The sequence below is a fragment of the Lemur catta genome, chromosome 9 (genome assembly GCF_020740605.2).
Source record: "Lemur catta isolate mLemCat1 chromosome 9, mLemCat1.pri, whole genome shotgun sequence".
Classification (NCBI taxonomy): Eukaryota; Metazoa; Chordata; class Mammalia; order Primates; family Lemuridae; genus Lemur; species Lemur catta.
The window spans coordinates 82,725,676-82,742,242 of NC_059136.1; the positions used below are offsets into that span (position 1 = coordinate 82,725,676).

At 40.0% G+C, this 16,567-nt stretch overlaps 1 protein-coding gene across 2 annotated transcripts in view; it reads left to right on the forward strand.

Moving 5' to 3' along the window:
• Positions 1–15,330, forward strand: part of SLCO5A1 (solute carrier organic anion transporter family member 5A1) — a 139,038-nt gene extending 123,708 nt beyond the window's left edge. For both annotated transcript variants that reach the window (XM_045560970.1, XM_045560971.1), the window contains exons 7-10: positions 984–1,143; positions 3,375–3,616; positions 5,572–5,636; positions 9,420–15,330. In XM_045560970.1, coding sequence (XP_045416926.1) covers positions 984–1,143; positions 3,375–3,616; positions 5,572–5,636; positions 9,420–9,859 — 907 coding nt within the window. In that variant the 3' untranslated portion in view covers positions 9,860–15,330. The remainder of the gene's footprint in view (positions 1–983; positions 1,144–3,374; positions 3,617–5,571; positions 5,637–9,419) is intronic.
• The last annotated feature ends 1,237 nt before the right edge of the window (positions 15,331–16,567 follow it).

Consider the following 16,567-nt stretch of genomic DNA (forward strand, 5'->3'; position numbering starts at 1 on the left):
TGGATAATAGATAGATGGATGGACGAGTGAAGGATCTGCTATTGCCAACTCATACAGCTTTAGGAACAGTATTTCATCAGTGATGCATAAACATGGTGGCCACAAAAAGCGAAAGAGGTCTTGGGGTGTCAGCACTGAAGAGCCCCTCTCATTCTTCCGTGGGCCCCCGGGTGCCTGCCTGCCTTTGCTCTTCCACTGCCATTTCTTTACGCTTCTCTCCCTAGCCATATCTTTTTCTTCCTCTGTGTTTTATTGCCTGAATTGATTTTCTTAGCACTTTCATCTCGTATCATTTCTAGTATCAGATACCACGATCTTATAAGAAAACAAAACACACCATGTTTGATTGTGAATTCACATCTCAGCATTCCTGAGTGAAGAACTGCTTAATCTTTCTTCTCTGGTCGTTTGAATCAAACCAGCGATGTAATTCCTTCCTAACCATCTTTAAAAAATCACTTCCTTTGATTTTCTAGAGTCCCAGGTCTTTCTTTGATAATTTTTTCTAGAACAATTAAAGTTTTTGGTGTGGATTCCCTGTTTATGTGCTCATTATGATGTCTTTGATTTAGCACTGCAAAATTTTTCCTTCATTTTACAGTTAAGGAGATCAATGCGCAGATTTGATAAGACTCTGTAGAGCCAAGTACCGACAGTAAATGAGTAGTTACACTAGGGCTAGAATTGCAGAGCCCAGACATTGAGACCATAGCACCAAGATGCAGGATAAAATTGAGGTGGGACAGATAATTTGATAAAAAGCATTGAATCCATAGTCCCAGGGGGTTGAAACATTTCTCTTTATGTTTTCTTTTAAAGGCATAAAAATAATTAGTGAGGGTGGCTACTTCATGGTATCACAACTTTGATTTGATGGGAAGAATATCTTCTCTCAAATGGACAAATTACTAAATTTCAAGAACTTTTCTCTTAGTTTTATTTCGGTAAGTGGTGCTCAAGATCTGCTTCTTTTTCTCTCTTAGACCTTCCCTCACCATGCCCCATAGGAATCTGACGGGAAGCTGCAATGTCAATTGTGGTTGTAAGATACATGAGTATGAGCCAGTCTGTGGGTCCGATGGAATTACATACTTTAACCCTTGTCTGGCTGGCTGCATTAATAGTGGTAACCTTAGCACTGGGGTGAGTATGTTTCACAAGTTCCTCTTCTGTTAATCCAACATCCTGTGACAAGGACCTGATAGAATTCATATGCAACCATGATGATTTCAGTCTCCCTTCGTAAGAGGCTCCAAGTAACTTACAAAATATCTCTGACGAAAACCTAGTGGAAAGAAAATTATGCAATGCTATCAATTTTTTCCGGGGATTGCAGCATTTGGGTGTAGGGATTCGGTTCCATATCAGCCCTCTCCTACTTTACATCCTGTGCCAACTCAGTGAAACTTGATAAGGTTGAGCTCCAAGCCTCCCATCTGTTCCTTTGGCAAGGCCCTTGTGATGGATTTGAAGGTCAAGATGACCACATTGGGTGCTGATAGAAGAAAATAGGAAAGCGACCTCCACTGACTGGAGTTTGTGAAGGTGGGTGATGGCCACTTTTTCATAGACTATCAGTTCAGTTCAGACTTTTTTTTTTTTTTAAGAGACAGGGTCTCACTCTGTTGCCCAGGCTGGAATGGAGTGGCTTGATCATAGCTCACTGCAGCCTTGAACTCCTGGGCTCAAGAAATCCTCCTGCCTCAGCCTCCCAAGTAGCTAGGACTACAGGCACATGCCACCTACCCAGCTAATTTTTAAAATTTTGTAGAGACAAGGATCTCGCTATGTTTCCTAGGTTGATCTTGAACTCCTGTTCTCAACTGATCCTCCCACATCAGCCTCCCAAAGTGCTAGGATTACAGGTCTGAGCCACCAAATCTGGCCTCAGACTTTTTTTTTAAATGTTCAGTGTAAAGATCTATCTGTCAGCTCAAGAATAGGCTATTTTGAGAATTCCCTTTCCCATGAATTATAAATAGGTAGTAATACTGTGGGAGAAGGTTTTCATATTCTACTCAGTTCTTCATTACTGAGCCTGGTTTGATTCTTTGTGTAAGAACACACTGTAGGAAGTTGCTTAAATTAAAAGGTTAAAATGCATTTGCTTATTCTGTGCAAGTGATAAGGGATGATACCATTGACTGAATGTTTTGGGGATGTCATTTTTGATTTCTGCGTTCTAAGCCGCAGTGATAAATTGAGAATTCTTGTTGCTGGTGTCCCATTATATTTCATGTAATCAGTGAGCTCTAGCGTGTGACTGTGTTGAAAGAGCTGGTGAGATCTATTCCTGTCAGTGACTGAGTCCTTCCTTGGGAGAGAGGGAGTCCTCTGGTGCATAGCACTTATTCCTTTAAAAACCTAGCAGTCCTTTGAGCATGATGGCCAGCGGCCATCATATTAATACTTGTTTTTATGGCTGTTCTAAGCGTTAAAGGGTTACAGAGAGAAGTGGTTTAGCTAAGTCCATTCAGTGAAAAGCAATATAATGGGAGGAAGGTTAATTGGGTGATTTAAATTTTGTTGGTTTGTTTTGGTATCCTGTAACACCTACCAATGTTTTAGTTTTCACTTTTGAATTTGCGTTTGCATTAAGTAGACGTTTGGTAGTTAACAGAGAAGATATGGGCCTTTTTGCTCTTCTGTGTCCTTAGTCCCCCAGAACAGCACTTGGCACATCAGTAGGGGCTGATAAATAGTTGTTGGAAAAAGTGAACAAGTGAATTTGGGCTCACTGTCTGACTCTGTCGGAGTCTGGGGGTAGCACTGGATGGGGACCATTGTAGCCATTCATAGAGTCGGTATAGGGTGTCGGGCACCAGCTAATTAAGGGGACTAAAAAGGTGTTTAAAATGGAACAGCCAACGAGCTGTTCACTATTATTGGTACTGAAGTCATCATGGTTGCATTATAAAGTCTCTGCATATATTTAACAGACATTTACTACTTTAGGGTCCACTCTGTGCTCAGGGTTGTGCTGGGTGCTCTGATGAACACAAATGAAAATAAAGTTTGGTTCCAGTTTTTGAGGGGCTTCTCTAATTGGCAAGTCCAAGAGTTAAACAGCAATTAAGGCAGTATTTAATTATGACCAAAAATGGACATACCGAATGTGAATGTTATTGAATTGATGGAAGCTTCTTAGAAAAGTTTAATTTTAAACAGTTTTGACCGGCAGATTTTGATAGTGTTAGGCACACACTTTGGACCCTTAATGTTATCAGTAAGGAAGGTACTTTCAATGAAATATTTTGCATTTTTTAAATGCTAGAGTTATTTTAGAGTATTTTTACTTAACTTTTGTCTTAGTATCCCTATGCCAAATTTTGCTTTTGGTTGGCATACAACTGATCTTTACTTTGCTCACTTAGATACGGAATTATACAGAATGCACCTGTGTCCAAAGCCGACAAGTGATCACTCCACCCACGGTGGGACAGCGCAGTCAGCTCCGAGTGGTGATTGTCAAAACGTATCTCAACGAGAACGGCTATGCTGTGTCCGGGAAGTGCAAACGGACCTGTAATACCCTTATCCCATTCTTAGTTTTTCTTTTCATAGTCACTTTCATCACAGCATGTGCCCAACCATCAGCCATCATTGTAACACTCAGGTGAGAACAGCATTCAACTTCTGGGGGTGGGCGGTGGGTTCTATACTTACAATTGCCAGAGCACATATTCCAGGACCAGGGACTGATGTGGTAGATCAGATACCAAAGCAAAATTAGATTGTGCAGAAGGTTGTTCAGAGGTTTACCTGGCGAACTTAGGAGATTTTCCCTGTCGGGAGGGGCAGGAAGATTGTAACATTTCATATTCCAGAACTGCCTTTATTCAATTGGGTTGTATTCCTCCTGTTTAGTGAAGCTTCTTCTGGGTGCCTTTGGCTCCTGAAGGCTCTGCCCTACGAGGTTCCACTTCAGGAGTTGAAAGTCATCACCCTGTCAGCTACGAGAAGCCTGGAGAAGGGCAGGAAGTCATTCGGGAAAGTTGCTAAATCGTGCATACAGCAAAAGGCTATTATCTCCAACCTTGTAGATAGTTAATACCTCCAGGATCGGAGGCGATTTATGCTGAGCCTGAAATTCAGACTGCTGAGTTCATTAATTTTACTGTCATCTATAAAATTTTGGACTCGAATCAAGAAAAGGGCAGACTAGTCAGGCTGTGCTTTTTTTTTGCCGTATCCCGTTTGGGTTTTTTGTTTATAAGAGGACACGGAAGCTATTAATACTTTCGTCCTATTAAAAATGTTGACAGTAGCACATTCAAATCAGCGTGTTGCTATTTGCAATAAGGATGACTGTGAGCGCAGGAAGGAACAGGGCAGTGTGGCAAGGAAGAGCACTCCCTGGGGTATGGGCGGCTTCAGAGGGACTGGAGTCCGGGGTGTGGTGCAGTGAGGGAGTGAGGGGAGGGAGGCTGTCCTCATTCTTCCTCTGGGCTCCTCAGAACCCACAGCTGCTGGGCGGGGCGCCTGGCAGGAAGCAGCTGCTGAGCGCACTGCTTGGTGAGGGCAGCTGGGCTGCACCATGTATTCTGGCTTCTTTCCTACTGGGTGCGGAGTCTGGCATTTCCCAGCAAAGCCATTCCTTGACAGCAAGGTAACAGCACATGAAAGCCCTCCATCAGCAGATATTTATGGAGTAACAGCCACGTGTGCAGCCCTGGGCAAATTACTATGAGAAATAAAGAAATTGGGGAAAAGACTACAGGGCATGAGCCTGGGAAAGTGACATACCTAGAACCCTATGGGTATGGGATAGAAAGGATAAGGTACTGCAGCATTTAAAAAGATACATGAATCAATAAATGTACTCAAATAATCCAAGTTTTTGCACTGTGATTCTGTGAGAGATGTTAAATAACCCATAGTCAGGCTCTCTTTTTTACAGCGGTCAGATTTGGCAAATCACCAGTTGGTGTCTAACCCCAAAGTTCTACAAGGAGCCCTTTAATCTTTGCTAATTATAAATCAATAGACTCCAATCTTTCTGCCATGTGGGAGTTACTTGGAGCATAAGTTTTAGAGAAGAAAAAAAAAGGTGATTGGCGGGGCTCAGGTGTTCTCTGACATTTGACTTGTTTCCTGTACATTTTTTGAGTACACTTTCTGTTACTGTTTTTTTACTTTTTTTTATCCTGGAGGAATATTGGAATAGTTTTCAGTGTACACATCTACCATTCTGGAAAGTTCAGACAGAGAAAAAGAAAGCAATATTTAGGATGGAATTCTATAATATTTTAAAATAACAGCTCTGATTTTGGAAGCTCAGTTAAAGCCCCTTTGGCCTCTTCAGCCAAGAGCATTTTACCCTTCACCAATATTTACACGGAAACAATTAGAATGAATTAGAGCTTCCTTGTTGTCTTCACCAGGGAGACTTCTATTCAGTGATTTAGCTATCTGCAATTGTGCTTGGCTATTGTTAGTAAAGCCTAGTGAATTAAATATTTTGGAGCAGCGTCTTTTTAGTCCCCAGCTCTGCTCAAAGTAGACTTGATTTGACGTTCATTTTCTTGGGGCCACTGTTTAAAAACCTTTCTTTCTTTCCCTTCACTGTAGGTCTGTAGAAGAGGAAGAGAGACCTTTTGCGCTGGGAATGCAGTTTGTTTTGTTGCGAACACTTGGTACGTTTCTGAATTTCCAAGTGTGCCTTTTAGTTCCTCTTTGCATGGCAGATTCTCACTGTCCTTTAAAACTGGCACGTCACCTCATTTATTACCATTAGTGAGATCTTACAGGTTAGTGGTGAGGGTGCAACTTCCCTATTTTTCGGTTTGAACTGAAAGCTGACAAGTTCTGTCGTTTGATGAAACAAAGTAAAACCAACTTTAGGCTAGTTTCTTTTTCACGGTGAACATAAACTTTTGGGTAAAATTCCCCAGAGAGTTTTGTGCAGTAAGAAATATTAAATGGAGCAATTTGTAATGGGATTGTAATCCTGGTGTCTTGGTTCCTTTATGCCTTTTTAATATGAAAGTGATAGAAATTGGTGTTCATTTTATTGGTGAAATTTTCAGTTCCTTACTTCCTTACGGTAATTTTATTGGACTGAGCAAAGAGTACACCTATCAAATTTTCCAAGAAAAGAGAAATGAAAAATTATAAAAAGGAAAAAGAAAGGTCCTCAAAGTGACTACCCTTTAAGGCTTTACTTATCAACAAGAGAAGCTCCTTAGTGCGGTGTCAATGTGATAAACTGCAAGCACATTTGCGCGTGAAGAAAATCTGTCTTATTTTTACAAACACCACATCACCCTGTGAAGTCTTGGGACGATGAGTGAGAAATAAGCATGTCAAGTACACAGTTCCCTTGATCAATTTCAATGCATTTTTAATTGACTTCCTGATCATCAAGCTTCTTTTTTCCTTTTTTTAAAGTAATTTTTTCAAAGTGACAGTCTTTTTCTTCAGCTGTTATATATATATATTTTTTGCCAAGTAATCAGTATCATTGTCCACAGGACAAAAAAATTTGTTTTTTGATTCAAATTTCTTATTTCAGTTGTGAAGGGTGAAACATTTCAAAACGGCATCGTCTGACCCCTTTGAAGCGTTAATCCTCTCTGACATTCTCAGTTAATCGTATATTATGATTGATGGCCCAGTCCAAGAACGAGCACTTTTCATAAGTCCTAGAAGGAAAATGCTTCTAGTTCCATTCAATGGATGCCTTGTTTTTTGATACCAATAAAATTTTGAAGGTACCATTTTTTAAAAGGATGCTGGCTAAAGGAAATTCTGACACACTTAGATACAGTTAAGAAGTTTGCCTTATACTTCTTGTTGAAAACTATAAAGTGGTATTTAGAAAAGCATTTGGGAGGCTGAGGTGGGAGGATCACTTGAGGCCAGGTGTTCAAGACCAGCCTGAGCAAGAGTGAGACCCGGTCTCTACAAAGAATAGAAAAAATAGCTGGGCATGGTGGTGTGTGCCTCTAGTCCCAGCTACTTGGGAGACTTTGGCAGGAGGATTGCTCAAGTCCAGGAGTTTGAGGTTGCAGTGAACTATGATGACGCCACTGCACTCTAGCCCAGGAGACAGAGCAAGACCTTATCTCAAAAAAAAAAAAAAGTGTTATTTAGAAAGAAGGAAATATGTTAATCAAAGGAGTGGTTGACTAGGAAAAGGAAAAAATAATTTCTTCTTTTTGCTCCACTCCCTCTGATGCCCTGGAGTTGGGGTTATTTGATATGGATCTAGAGGTAAGGTGAGTCAATAGATGCACACTGCAGCATCAAGAATAAGTGAAGGGCTGGGCACGGTGGCTCACGCCTGTAATCCTAGCACTCTGGGAGGCCGAAGCAGGTGGATCGCCTGAGGTCAGGAGTTCGAGACCAGCCTGAGCAAGAGCGAGACCCCGCCTCTACTAAAAATAGAAACAAATTACCTGGTCAACTAAAATATATATATAGAAAAAATTAGCTGGGCATGGTGGCGCATGCCTGTAGTCCCAGCTACTCGGGAGGCTGAGGCAGGAGGATTGCTTCAGCCCAGGAGTTTGAGGTTGCTGTGAGCTAGGCTGACGCCAGGGCACTCACTCTAGCCCAGGCAACAGAGTTAGACTCTGTCTCAAAAAAAAAAAAAAAAAAAGAATAAGTGAAGGCAACAATTCTCCTACTGGGTATCTACCCAGAGGAAAATAAGCCATTTTATCAAAAAGACACCTGCACTTGAATACTTATTGCAGCACAATTCACAATTGCAAAGATGTAGAATCAACCCAAGTGCCCATCAATTCATGAGTGGATTAACAAAATGTGGTATATGTATACCATGGGGTGCTACTCAGCCATAAAAAGGATGAATTAATGCCTTTTGCAATAATTTGGATGGAACTGGAGACCATTATCCTAAGTGAAGTATCTAAAGAATGGAAAAACAAACACCACATGTACTTGCTATTAAACTGAAACTAAGTGATGAGCACACATGTGCATAGAGGAATGTAAAACTTAGTAGAAATCAACTAGGGGGAGGAGGGAGAAAGGGAGGAACAAAAGCCTACCTAATGGGTACAGTGAACACTATTTGGGTGATGGGCACACTTACAGCTGTGACTCAAGCATTACAAAAGTGATCCACCAATGACATTTGTACCCCCTTAATACTTTGAAATAAAAACAAATAAATAAATAGAATAAGTGAATGAAGAACACTTTAGACATTTCCTGTTTAATTCAACTTTATCCTAACTTCTATTGTTGTGAAAAAGTGTAATTAGACCAACAAGCCAATTTCCATTTCCCCAAAATTCCAAAGCAAAACAATAGTTTACAAAAAACTTTGACAATGTTACAATTTAATCGAGATACCTCATTTGAATAAAAACAACTTATTTAAAGATGTATCACTTACAGCTTCCTGGGCTATTCGCACACCTTTCTGTCTTCCCGGCTCCCTCCATCCTGCCTCTCTTTTCTTCCCTTCTCCCCTGCTCTCTCCTGTCACTTTCTTCTGTAACCTCTTACTGAGGTCCTTGGGATGCAAAGAATGGCCCCTGCCATCATGAGAGGTGACAGATTTGCAAACAGTTTAAATACTATGTGACAGTTACTAAAATGGAGTGAGAACATAGTGGCATCTGAGTAAGTCAGGAATTTAAAGAGGGGCAGACGTTTGCAAGATGAATGAGTTGGGGGTGGGGGCACATTTTGGCAAAGGGAGTAGCATGTGATGAGGGAAGTCAATGTACTAGGTAGACTTTATTTCTTATGGGATTAAAGAAACGTCTACACCATAGCTCAAACAATGAAGCTACTGCTCATCTCAGATGTTTCATAAGCTTCAAAGATGAATTTTATGCCATAATAAAATTCTTTTATATTTAAAATTTTTTGTATTTATAAATGCCTTTATAAAGTTGCCATTCAATGTGGTATCTCACTCATGGGAGACGATGCTTTTCTCATACTCTCCCTGCATCCAAGGACTGGAATTCAACCCACAAGAACTATGTGTACTGAATTTTGGTGGCCAATAGAGAGTTTCAGTATAGCTTCTTGAGTGTGTAACAACAAATCCAATTTTTAGGCCTAAAAGGATTCTCCAAGTGCATTTTTAGCAATAGATATTTTCAGCTTTATTGAGGTATAATTGACAAATAAAATTGTACAATGTGATGATTTGATATATATAAGCAACAGAAGTTTTTATGATCCTAAAAATCAGTAGCACATTCTGAGTTCCAAACTAGAACTAGAAAATTTTAAGTATTTATCATTTGGCTGTTTTCATGAAAAATATATTGTGATAAAATGTGATGTTGCTTCAAAAAAAAAAAATGACACAAGAAAATCACTCCCCTCAACTGGTTTTAGAGCACAAAAGTACCTTGCTAATTTACAAATCTGTTTTCTCATATAAGATGTGTTAACTCTGTATATTTTCTTTTTCTGCACGACTCCAGCATACATTCCTACTCCAATTTACTTTGGAGCAGTCATTGATACCACCTGCATGCTCTGGCAACAGGAATGTGGAGTGCAGGGCTCTTGCTGGGAGTACAACGTGACGTCGTTTCGTTTTGTCTACTTCGGTTTGGCGGCCGGCCTCAAATTCGTGGGCTTTATTTTTATCTTTCTGGCCTGGTACTCCATAAAATACAAGGAGGATGAACTGCAGAGGCAGAGGTGGAGAGAATTTCCCCTGAGCACTGTGAGTGAGAGAGTGGGCCGCCCCGACAACCCCCGGACTAGATCTTGCCCCGCTTTCAGCACCCAGGGAGAATTCCAGGAAGAGACTGGTCTGCAAAAAGGGACCACAGCACAGACCTACCCGGGGCCCTTCCCAGAAGCAATAAGTTCCTCTGCAGACCCAGGGCCGGAAGAGAGCCCTGTTGCTATGTAGCAGCCTTCCTGAAGCTTGAAGATGGAAGAATTTAGTTTTGTTGGTTGAGTTGAATATGGCGACTTGAGAAACAACCGTGCCTTCTTTTCTTTCTTTTTTTAATCTCTGCAGACACAATCCTCAAACCAACAGAACTCAGTATACACAGCCACTATTGATTGAGGGCTGGATACCTCAACAAGACTGAGAGCCTTCCACCCCGCCGCCCCAAGACGGAGGAGGTTAGATAGATTTGTTACCATTTCCACTATGTTAATTTAAAGTTCATGCTCCAGAGGTACATGGTTAACAAAACCACGGGAAGGGGAATGGTGGTGCATATCATTAGTGTACACAGGTGAGCTTGACCATGACTTTGCATTTACAAATCAACGTTTTTAGATATGAACACCTACTGTGAGTTCTGCTACAAAGCACAAATGAATTTGCTTCAACTATGCAATTTGATTGGAAAAATGTTAAGTGCAGCATGTTACTTTTTGCTTTCACAGATACGGTTTTGAAAAGAGGAAGCTAAACTTTCCCTACGGTACTGTTAATAGCATTTTAAGCCATAGCAGAGTTCTAAATCAGGTAGAATTTTTCAGATGCTTCAGAGGAACCATATGCATAGCAAGATAAAAGGAACAGCTACTTCATTTCAGGAGACACGTTTCTCTCCTAGTCTGACTGCCCCGTCATAAGGTAGTTAAAGAAGCTGCTGAATCATAAATTTGATGGCTTAAATATAAACTCCAGTATTCTTTCATAAGGAGCTTTAAAACTAGTGTGCTAAACAATATGACTAAACTGTAGTTCGAGATGCATCATAAGGAAAGAAGCAGATGGCTTTCTTATCCAAGGAAATTGCTGTTGAAATTCCTTTAGTTCTTAAGGATCCATGAAGTCGTCGGGAAAAGTCCCTCCTGAGCATTTTAGCTATATCTTGAAAGCAGTGGCAAATCTGCATTGTTTTCTTTTTTTCTGGATGGAAAATTGCTGTGGTTGCTCCTGAAAATGAGTAATGACATCAGGAAAGCTGTACTTGGGGTATAAGAAACACTTTGCATACAGGAAGAGGGAGATCTGTGATCTGTGGGCCGAGAATATAATCCTAAATCATGATTGAAGATTGTTTAAAATAAACCAGTCTCTCATATTGATTCCTGCTTTATCAGAGTTAGAATCATTTTATACCCACCCCCCACCTTGATTCCCTCCTACTGTAACCTTCCAGTAGTGATTCTGAGGGAGGATTTTTCTGTTTTTAAAATGCACTTTGGGTTCATTATCCATCATTCTGTTCAGCACCTCCCAGCACATCACTTTGACTTAGGCCCCACACAGAATGCTTTTGTATGGTTCTTGAGATTGATGCCTCCTGACAGCACTCATGGATTGACGGTAAGTCAGCTCGTGGGATCTGGCTGTGAGGGGCCGTAAGGTCCAAATACAGATATGATTGTGAACCGTTTCTGCCGAGGAGCCCGTGCTTATGTAGGGCTAATGTGGGAAACGGCTTCCTCTTCTGGTTCACACTCATCCAACAGAACAAATGTGATTGACAGACCGTTTTGTGATTTAGGCTTTTGCCCTCCATCCTTGCTTGGGTGCACAACTGGAATTCTGTGAATATTGCTGGATACAGGGTTGTTTTCCTTCCTCCCTAGGAAGGATGTTGGTCAACTAGATCTCTTGGTTGCATGCAATTTGTGGAGAGGGTTATCACTATTAGACTGAATAACGTCTACAACAGGTAGAACTAGTGGTCTCAGGTGACAAGGACTTCCCTTTGGCCCTTGGGCTTGGCTCTCGGGGAGGTGAGCAGTCTTGCTTAGCTAAGGCTGTAACTGCACTGGTATCTGCTAGACTTTGGTCAGTGTGATGAGTATTGAAGGCTGTCAGAAAACCTTGCTGATTAACCTGGTGTCTACTCTGGGGCCTCAGGGTTCCCCTTTACCCTTTACGGGAGATCTTTGATCTTTTGGAAGAGAAAGTGTCCTTTGGTGAAGGAGCTAAAGATGTGTAGGCTGGAGAGGGCTGGTATTTTCTTAATTTTCATCTGATCATTAGGATACTGCATTGACAGAATTCTGGTAGGATTGGCTTTTTTTTTGGTATGAATAGTTAAGATGGTTAGACTCACCAGGGGTAATTAGAGAGCCTCTCCCACGCCCTTTTCTACTTTGAACAGTCATCCATTTCAGCAACCGCTGGCCGAGCACCAGTTATCTGTCAGGTGCCATTTTACCTGATTCCAATCTGCCACTCCATGAAATCCTTTGGAACTCAAAGAAATTGGTCTAAAATGTGCACCACAATGTTAATATTGTACTTCCTCAAGTATATGCTACTTTTAAATAGCAGGCATATTATTAATGTGTTGTTGGTGAATATAGACTAAGTAGTAAAAATTGTGAAAAAATAAAGTTTTGGAATATGTGCCAATAAGAGTTGTTTCCAAAATACTTTGGGCTATGGTAGCATCATGGAATATTTCATAGCCAAGTAAAGTGACTATTTTAGATGATACCATTTCATTGTATATATAAGGCCTTAGATGTTTACTAACAAATAGGTCATGTTGCTTTATAGTCACAGCTCCTATTAGAAGTTTTAATTACTACCTTCCATGAGATTAGGCTTCAAATTACTTGTTTTGGCAAAAGATCATCTTGTTCCTTTATAAACTCTGTAAATTAATGTATTATTTGGCTTTAATATGCAAATATAATATCCTTGAGTTCAGTCTTGTTAATTTAGAAACTCCCAGGGGGTGGGATGGGTAGTTGAAACACATGCTTTTGGTTATTTTCATTAGCATGAAATCCTTATTCTTAAGTCTTTTAAGGTTTAATTCTTAAAAATAGTCAAAAGTTATTCAGAGTCAAGGTGTATTGGGGATGAGGAGAATGGAGGAGCAGAGAGGAAACAAATTAGCATTTATTGAGTGTTGGCTATTTGCAGAGCATTTTGTCAAGCAGTTAAGCATCATTCATGTCAGTCCTCTTAATAACCTTGCAAAGATTTTATTCTTTTTTTTTTAAAACAGATATGAAACAAAGGCTCAGAGAGGTAAAGTAACTTGTTTAGAATTGTACAGAATGGCAAAGTCAGGATTCAGAGATAAGTTTCCCTGACTCCATTATTTGCTTCTTATGCTACATAATGCAAACAGTAGTTTTTGATTAACAAAGGTAACATGTGACTATAAAATAGTGAGGTTAAAGCATTTCATTTTTTGATGTATTACTGTTTCTGAAGAGTAGATATTTTTTGTGTGTGTAAGCAGAAAAAGCTATAGGAAACATCAGTAGGAAACATCAAGATTTAATGTTTAATTAGATTTTCAAGGCAAATTTACATTTCTTTGGCTAAGTGTTCTATTAAAAAGTATTTGTCATAACATACCTCAAATATTTATTGATAGTTCATATTTAATGTAGAACAAATTCAATTTGGGTATTAACATCAAGTCTCAGCAGAGTTTCTGAAATGAAATATTATGGCAAAACATAGTTCAGATTTGTTGAATCTGAGCTTTGGGGATTTCAGGTGTATTTTTCTTTCTTTGAGAATATTAACATTTCCATGAGGTTTTTTTTTTTTTTTTTTGTGAATCTCAGTTTTAAGATTCCTAATAAGGAGTTTAAATGAGCATACATAAAATACACACCAAACCCCTGACCCCGATTGTGACCTTTCGTAGCTGTGACAACAAACTGCAGCATGCACTTGGAAATGTCAGCCTTCAGAGAAGGGAGTAACCAGGTGTAGGGCCTAGTGCAGGTAATGGCAGTCCTACATTATCACCAACCACTGAGAAAATTCTTCACTCCACAATTCCAGCTTGCATTTTTTGGTGGACTTGGAGCCTGAAAGTTTCTTTTTGGACCTTGTTTTGTAGCAACCGTCTGTGTACCAAAGAGAAGCTTCATAGTTTGGATGAACTTGAAACATCTGGGAATTCTCCAGTGCACCCAGGAGCAGGAGGCAAGCCCAAGCCTAGGGTGGTAGCCAATTATGTCTCATGATTGTGTGTGTACTTAAAACATCACAGACAGAACAGAATTCGAACATAACTATTGATATATAGGTGCATACTGATTATTCTAAGTAGCAGATAGATACCAAAATACTGTATAATCCCATCATTGCCTAGACTGCAGGTCTGCTAGTTCTCTGCTATACAGACTCATAGGTAGCCTTGACACGTATTTGTGTTTCCTCTTCCATAGTAAGGGCATGCCATTGGCTGGCAGGTGAAGTTAGTTGCCTTGTGCACTTTATCTTTTCTGTCTTCTCTCTTCTTCCTCTTCCAGGATGCTGCTGGCTGTATCTGTCCCAGACTTCTTGTTGCATTAGAATCAGACCTGTGTATGTTTGAAGAGGTTTTATTTTAGGCACTTCATTTTTACTCAGCCCTAGGAAGGGTTAAATAAGACACTCACCCTCCTAGGTGTTTGCTTTTGCAACAATAAAAAAAAATGCCTTGGTGCTAAAAGTATTTAATGATGCATGTTCACCACTAAAGAGCGCCACTGAATTTACAGTATTTTACTAATAAGGGGCTGCATGTGCTTTGCGTTTGGAAATCTGGAGAATGTCCCAGAAAACAAGCACCCATTACTCTCATTTCAACAGTTAATCCATGAACTCTATGCTGCAAAAATGAAGAGTGTGAGGGGGAATACTTTTCTATGGAAAACTCAGCGCTTTTGATATTTATTTAGCAAGAATAATCAGATGCTAAAAATAATTTCAGAGAGAGGTAAAAAAATTTCAGATACTCTTTTCTTATTTCTTCTCCAAAAAGCTTACACCCATATAAGGTGTTTTTTAACATTGGGGTTTTGAAGGTGTTGTCTTTTTTGGTATTCTACCATTACATGTTAAAATTGAAGGAGACAATATTATTGAAAATGCAAGTAATTGCAGGGACATGGTAAACCAAAGGGGTGAACAAAAGAGGCATAAAGTGTGTATCTAGAAATGAAAAATAAGAATAATTGGTAAGACTAGTACCATTGGTAATTGGTAATTAATAATTGCTAAGACTAGTACCAAATAGCGGGCATTTTTCTTAAAATACATACCTCTACCAAAACCCCCAAATGTTAAGTTAGAAGCACGAAGCAGGCAGAGCCTCCAACTCTTTTGTTTAAGGAAATGTAATACTGTGTCAAATAAACTGGCATTAGGATCTTAGTGGAGTGTGTGTTTAGCGTGTGTGCATTTTTGTGTGCAGAGGTGTGCTTGTGATGAAAGGTTGTTTTTCGTTGTTGCATAAAGAAGTTTGATTTTGTGATTTTTAAAATGAATATTTATTTGAAGACCTCTTAGGGTAATTTAAAAGATGTATAACTTCCTTGTGTTTCATGAAATCTATTGTCGATGTACTGATAAATCTTGGTTTACAACATCTTGAATACTTGATCATTGAAAATTAAGAAAAAAATTTTAAAAAATGAATAAAGTGTGTTGGATTGAAATTAATTTGTCTCTAGATTTTTCTTGTTTGAAAAGATGAAGCAACAAAGCCCTTGTGACTTCCACCTCTTCCACACAATTAACTCCTTGCATAACTGATAACTCTGCCTTGAAGCAGAATGTTCTATGTGTAAAGTGTCAGCACTGTAGCCTGCCAAAGCAAACTTTGTGTGGAGTCACCAACGACAATGGTTTTTTAAGTAGTTCATCACTTATCTATTTAAATTCAAAACAGACTTTCAGAATGCAGAACCGTATGCCTTGAACATGGTTTGTTAACTCATGCTTAAATATTATAACATGCTACCCCCCCAAATCTCAGTGGCTTCGTAGCGCACTCAGGTTTATTTCTCATTCAGATCACATGTCCATTATGGGTCTGTTCCACGTGGTCCCTCAGGGATCTAGGCCCACAGAGGCTCTACCATCTTGAAGCTGCACTGTTTGGAACTTCCAGGGTTGGCCTTCGTTGCTTGGGCAAGTAAAGGAAGATCCCAGAGACTAGCTAAAGGGCTTTTCTTTTTCTCAGCCTGGAAGTGACACATGTTACTTCTGTGCCCATTTCATTGGCCCAAACTAATCTCATGGCCCTGCCTGGGGTCCTGAAAATATAGGGGAGCAAATGGTGAGCATTTGGTGGGTATTATTCTTTGCCCCATAGTTGACTGTGATAGGTTAAGAATGATTTCCAAAAGAGTCCAAATCATTATTTTAAAAACTGGTAAATAAAGGGTACATTTCAAGGATAAAAAAAGAATGATTTCCAGAGGAGTGAATATCAAAACTTGGCCAGCAAAACAGTTAAAAGCCTCCTTCCTCCCATCTCTACTGACTAGCAAACTTGTCATATGTTGCTAAGGGGCCCTAAAGCCAGTGCTCTGAGACAAGAGCAAGAAATTGTGCTCAGGCCAGCACTGTGGCTCATGCCTGTAATCCTAGCACCTTGGGAGGCCAAGGCAGGAGGATTGCTTGAGGCCAGGAGTTCCAGACCAGTCTGAGCAAGAAATGAGATCCTATTTCTACAAAATATAGAAAAATTAACTGGGTATGGTGGCACACCTGTAGTCCAAGCTACTGGGAAAGCTGAGGCAGGAGGATTGCTTGAGCCCAGGAGTGAGGTTGCAGTGAGCTATGATGACACCACTGCACGCTAGCCTGGGCGTCAAAGGGAGATCCTGTCTCAAGAAAGAAAAGACAGAAAAGAAAAAAGAGTACTTGTGCTCAGACTCCACCTAGGGA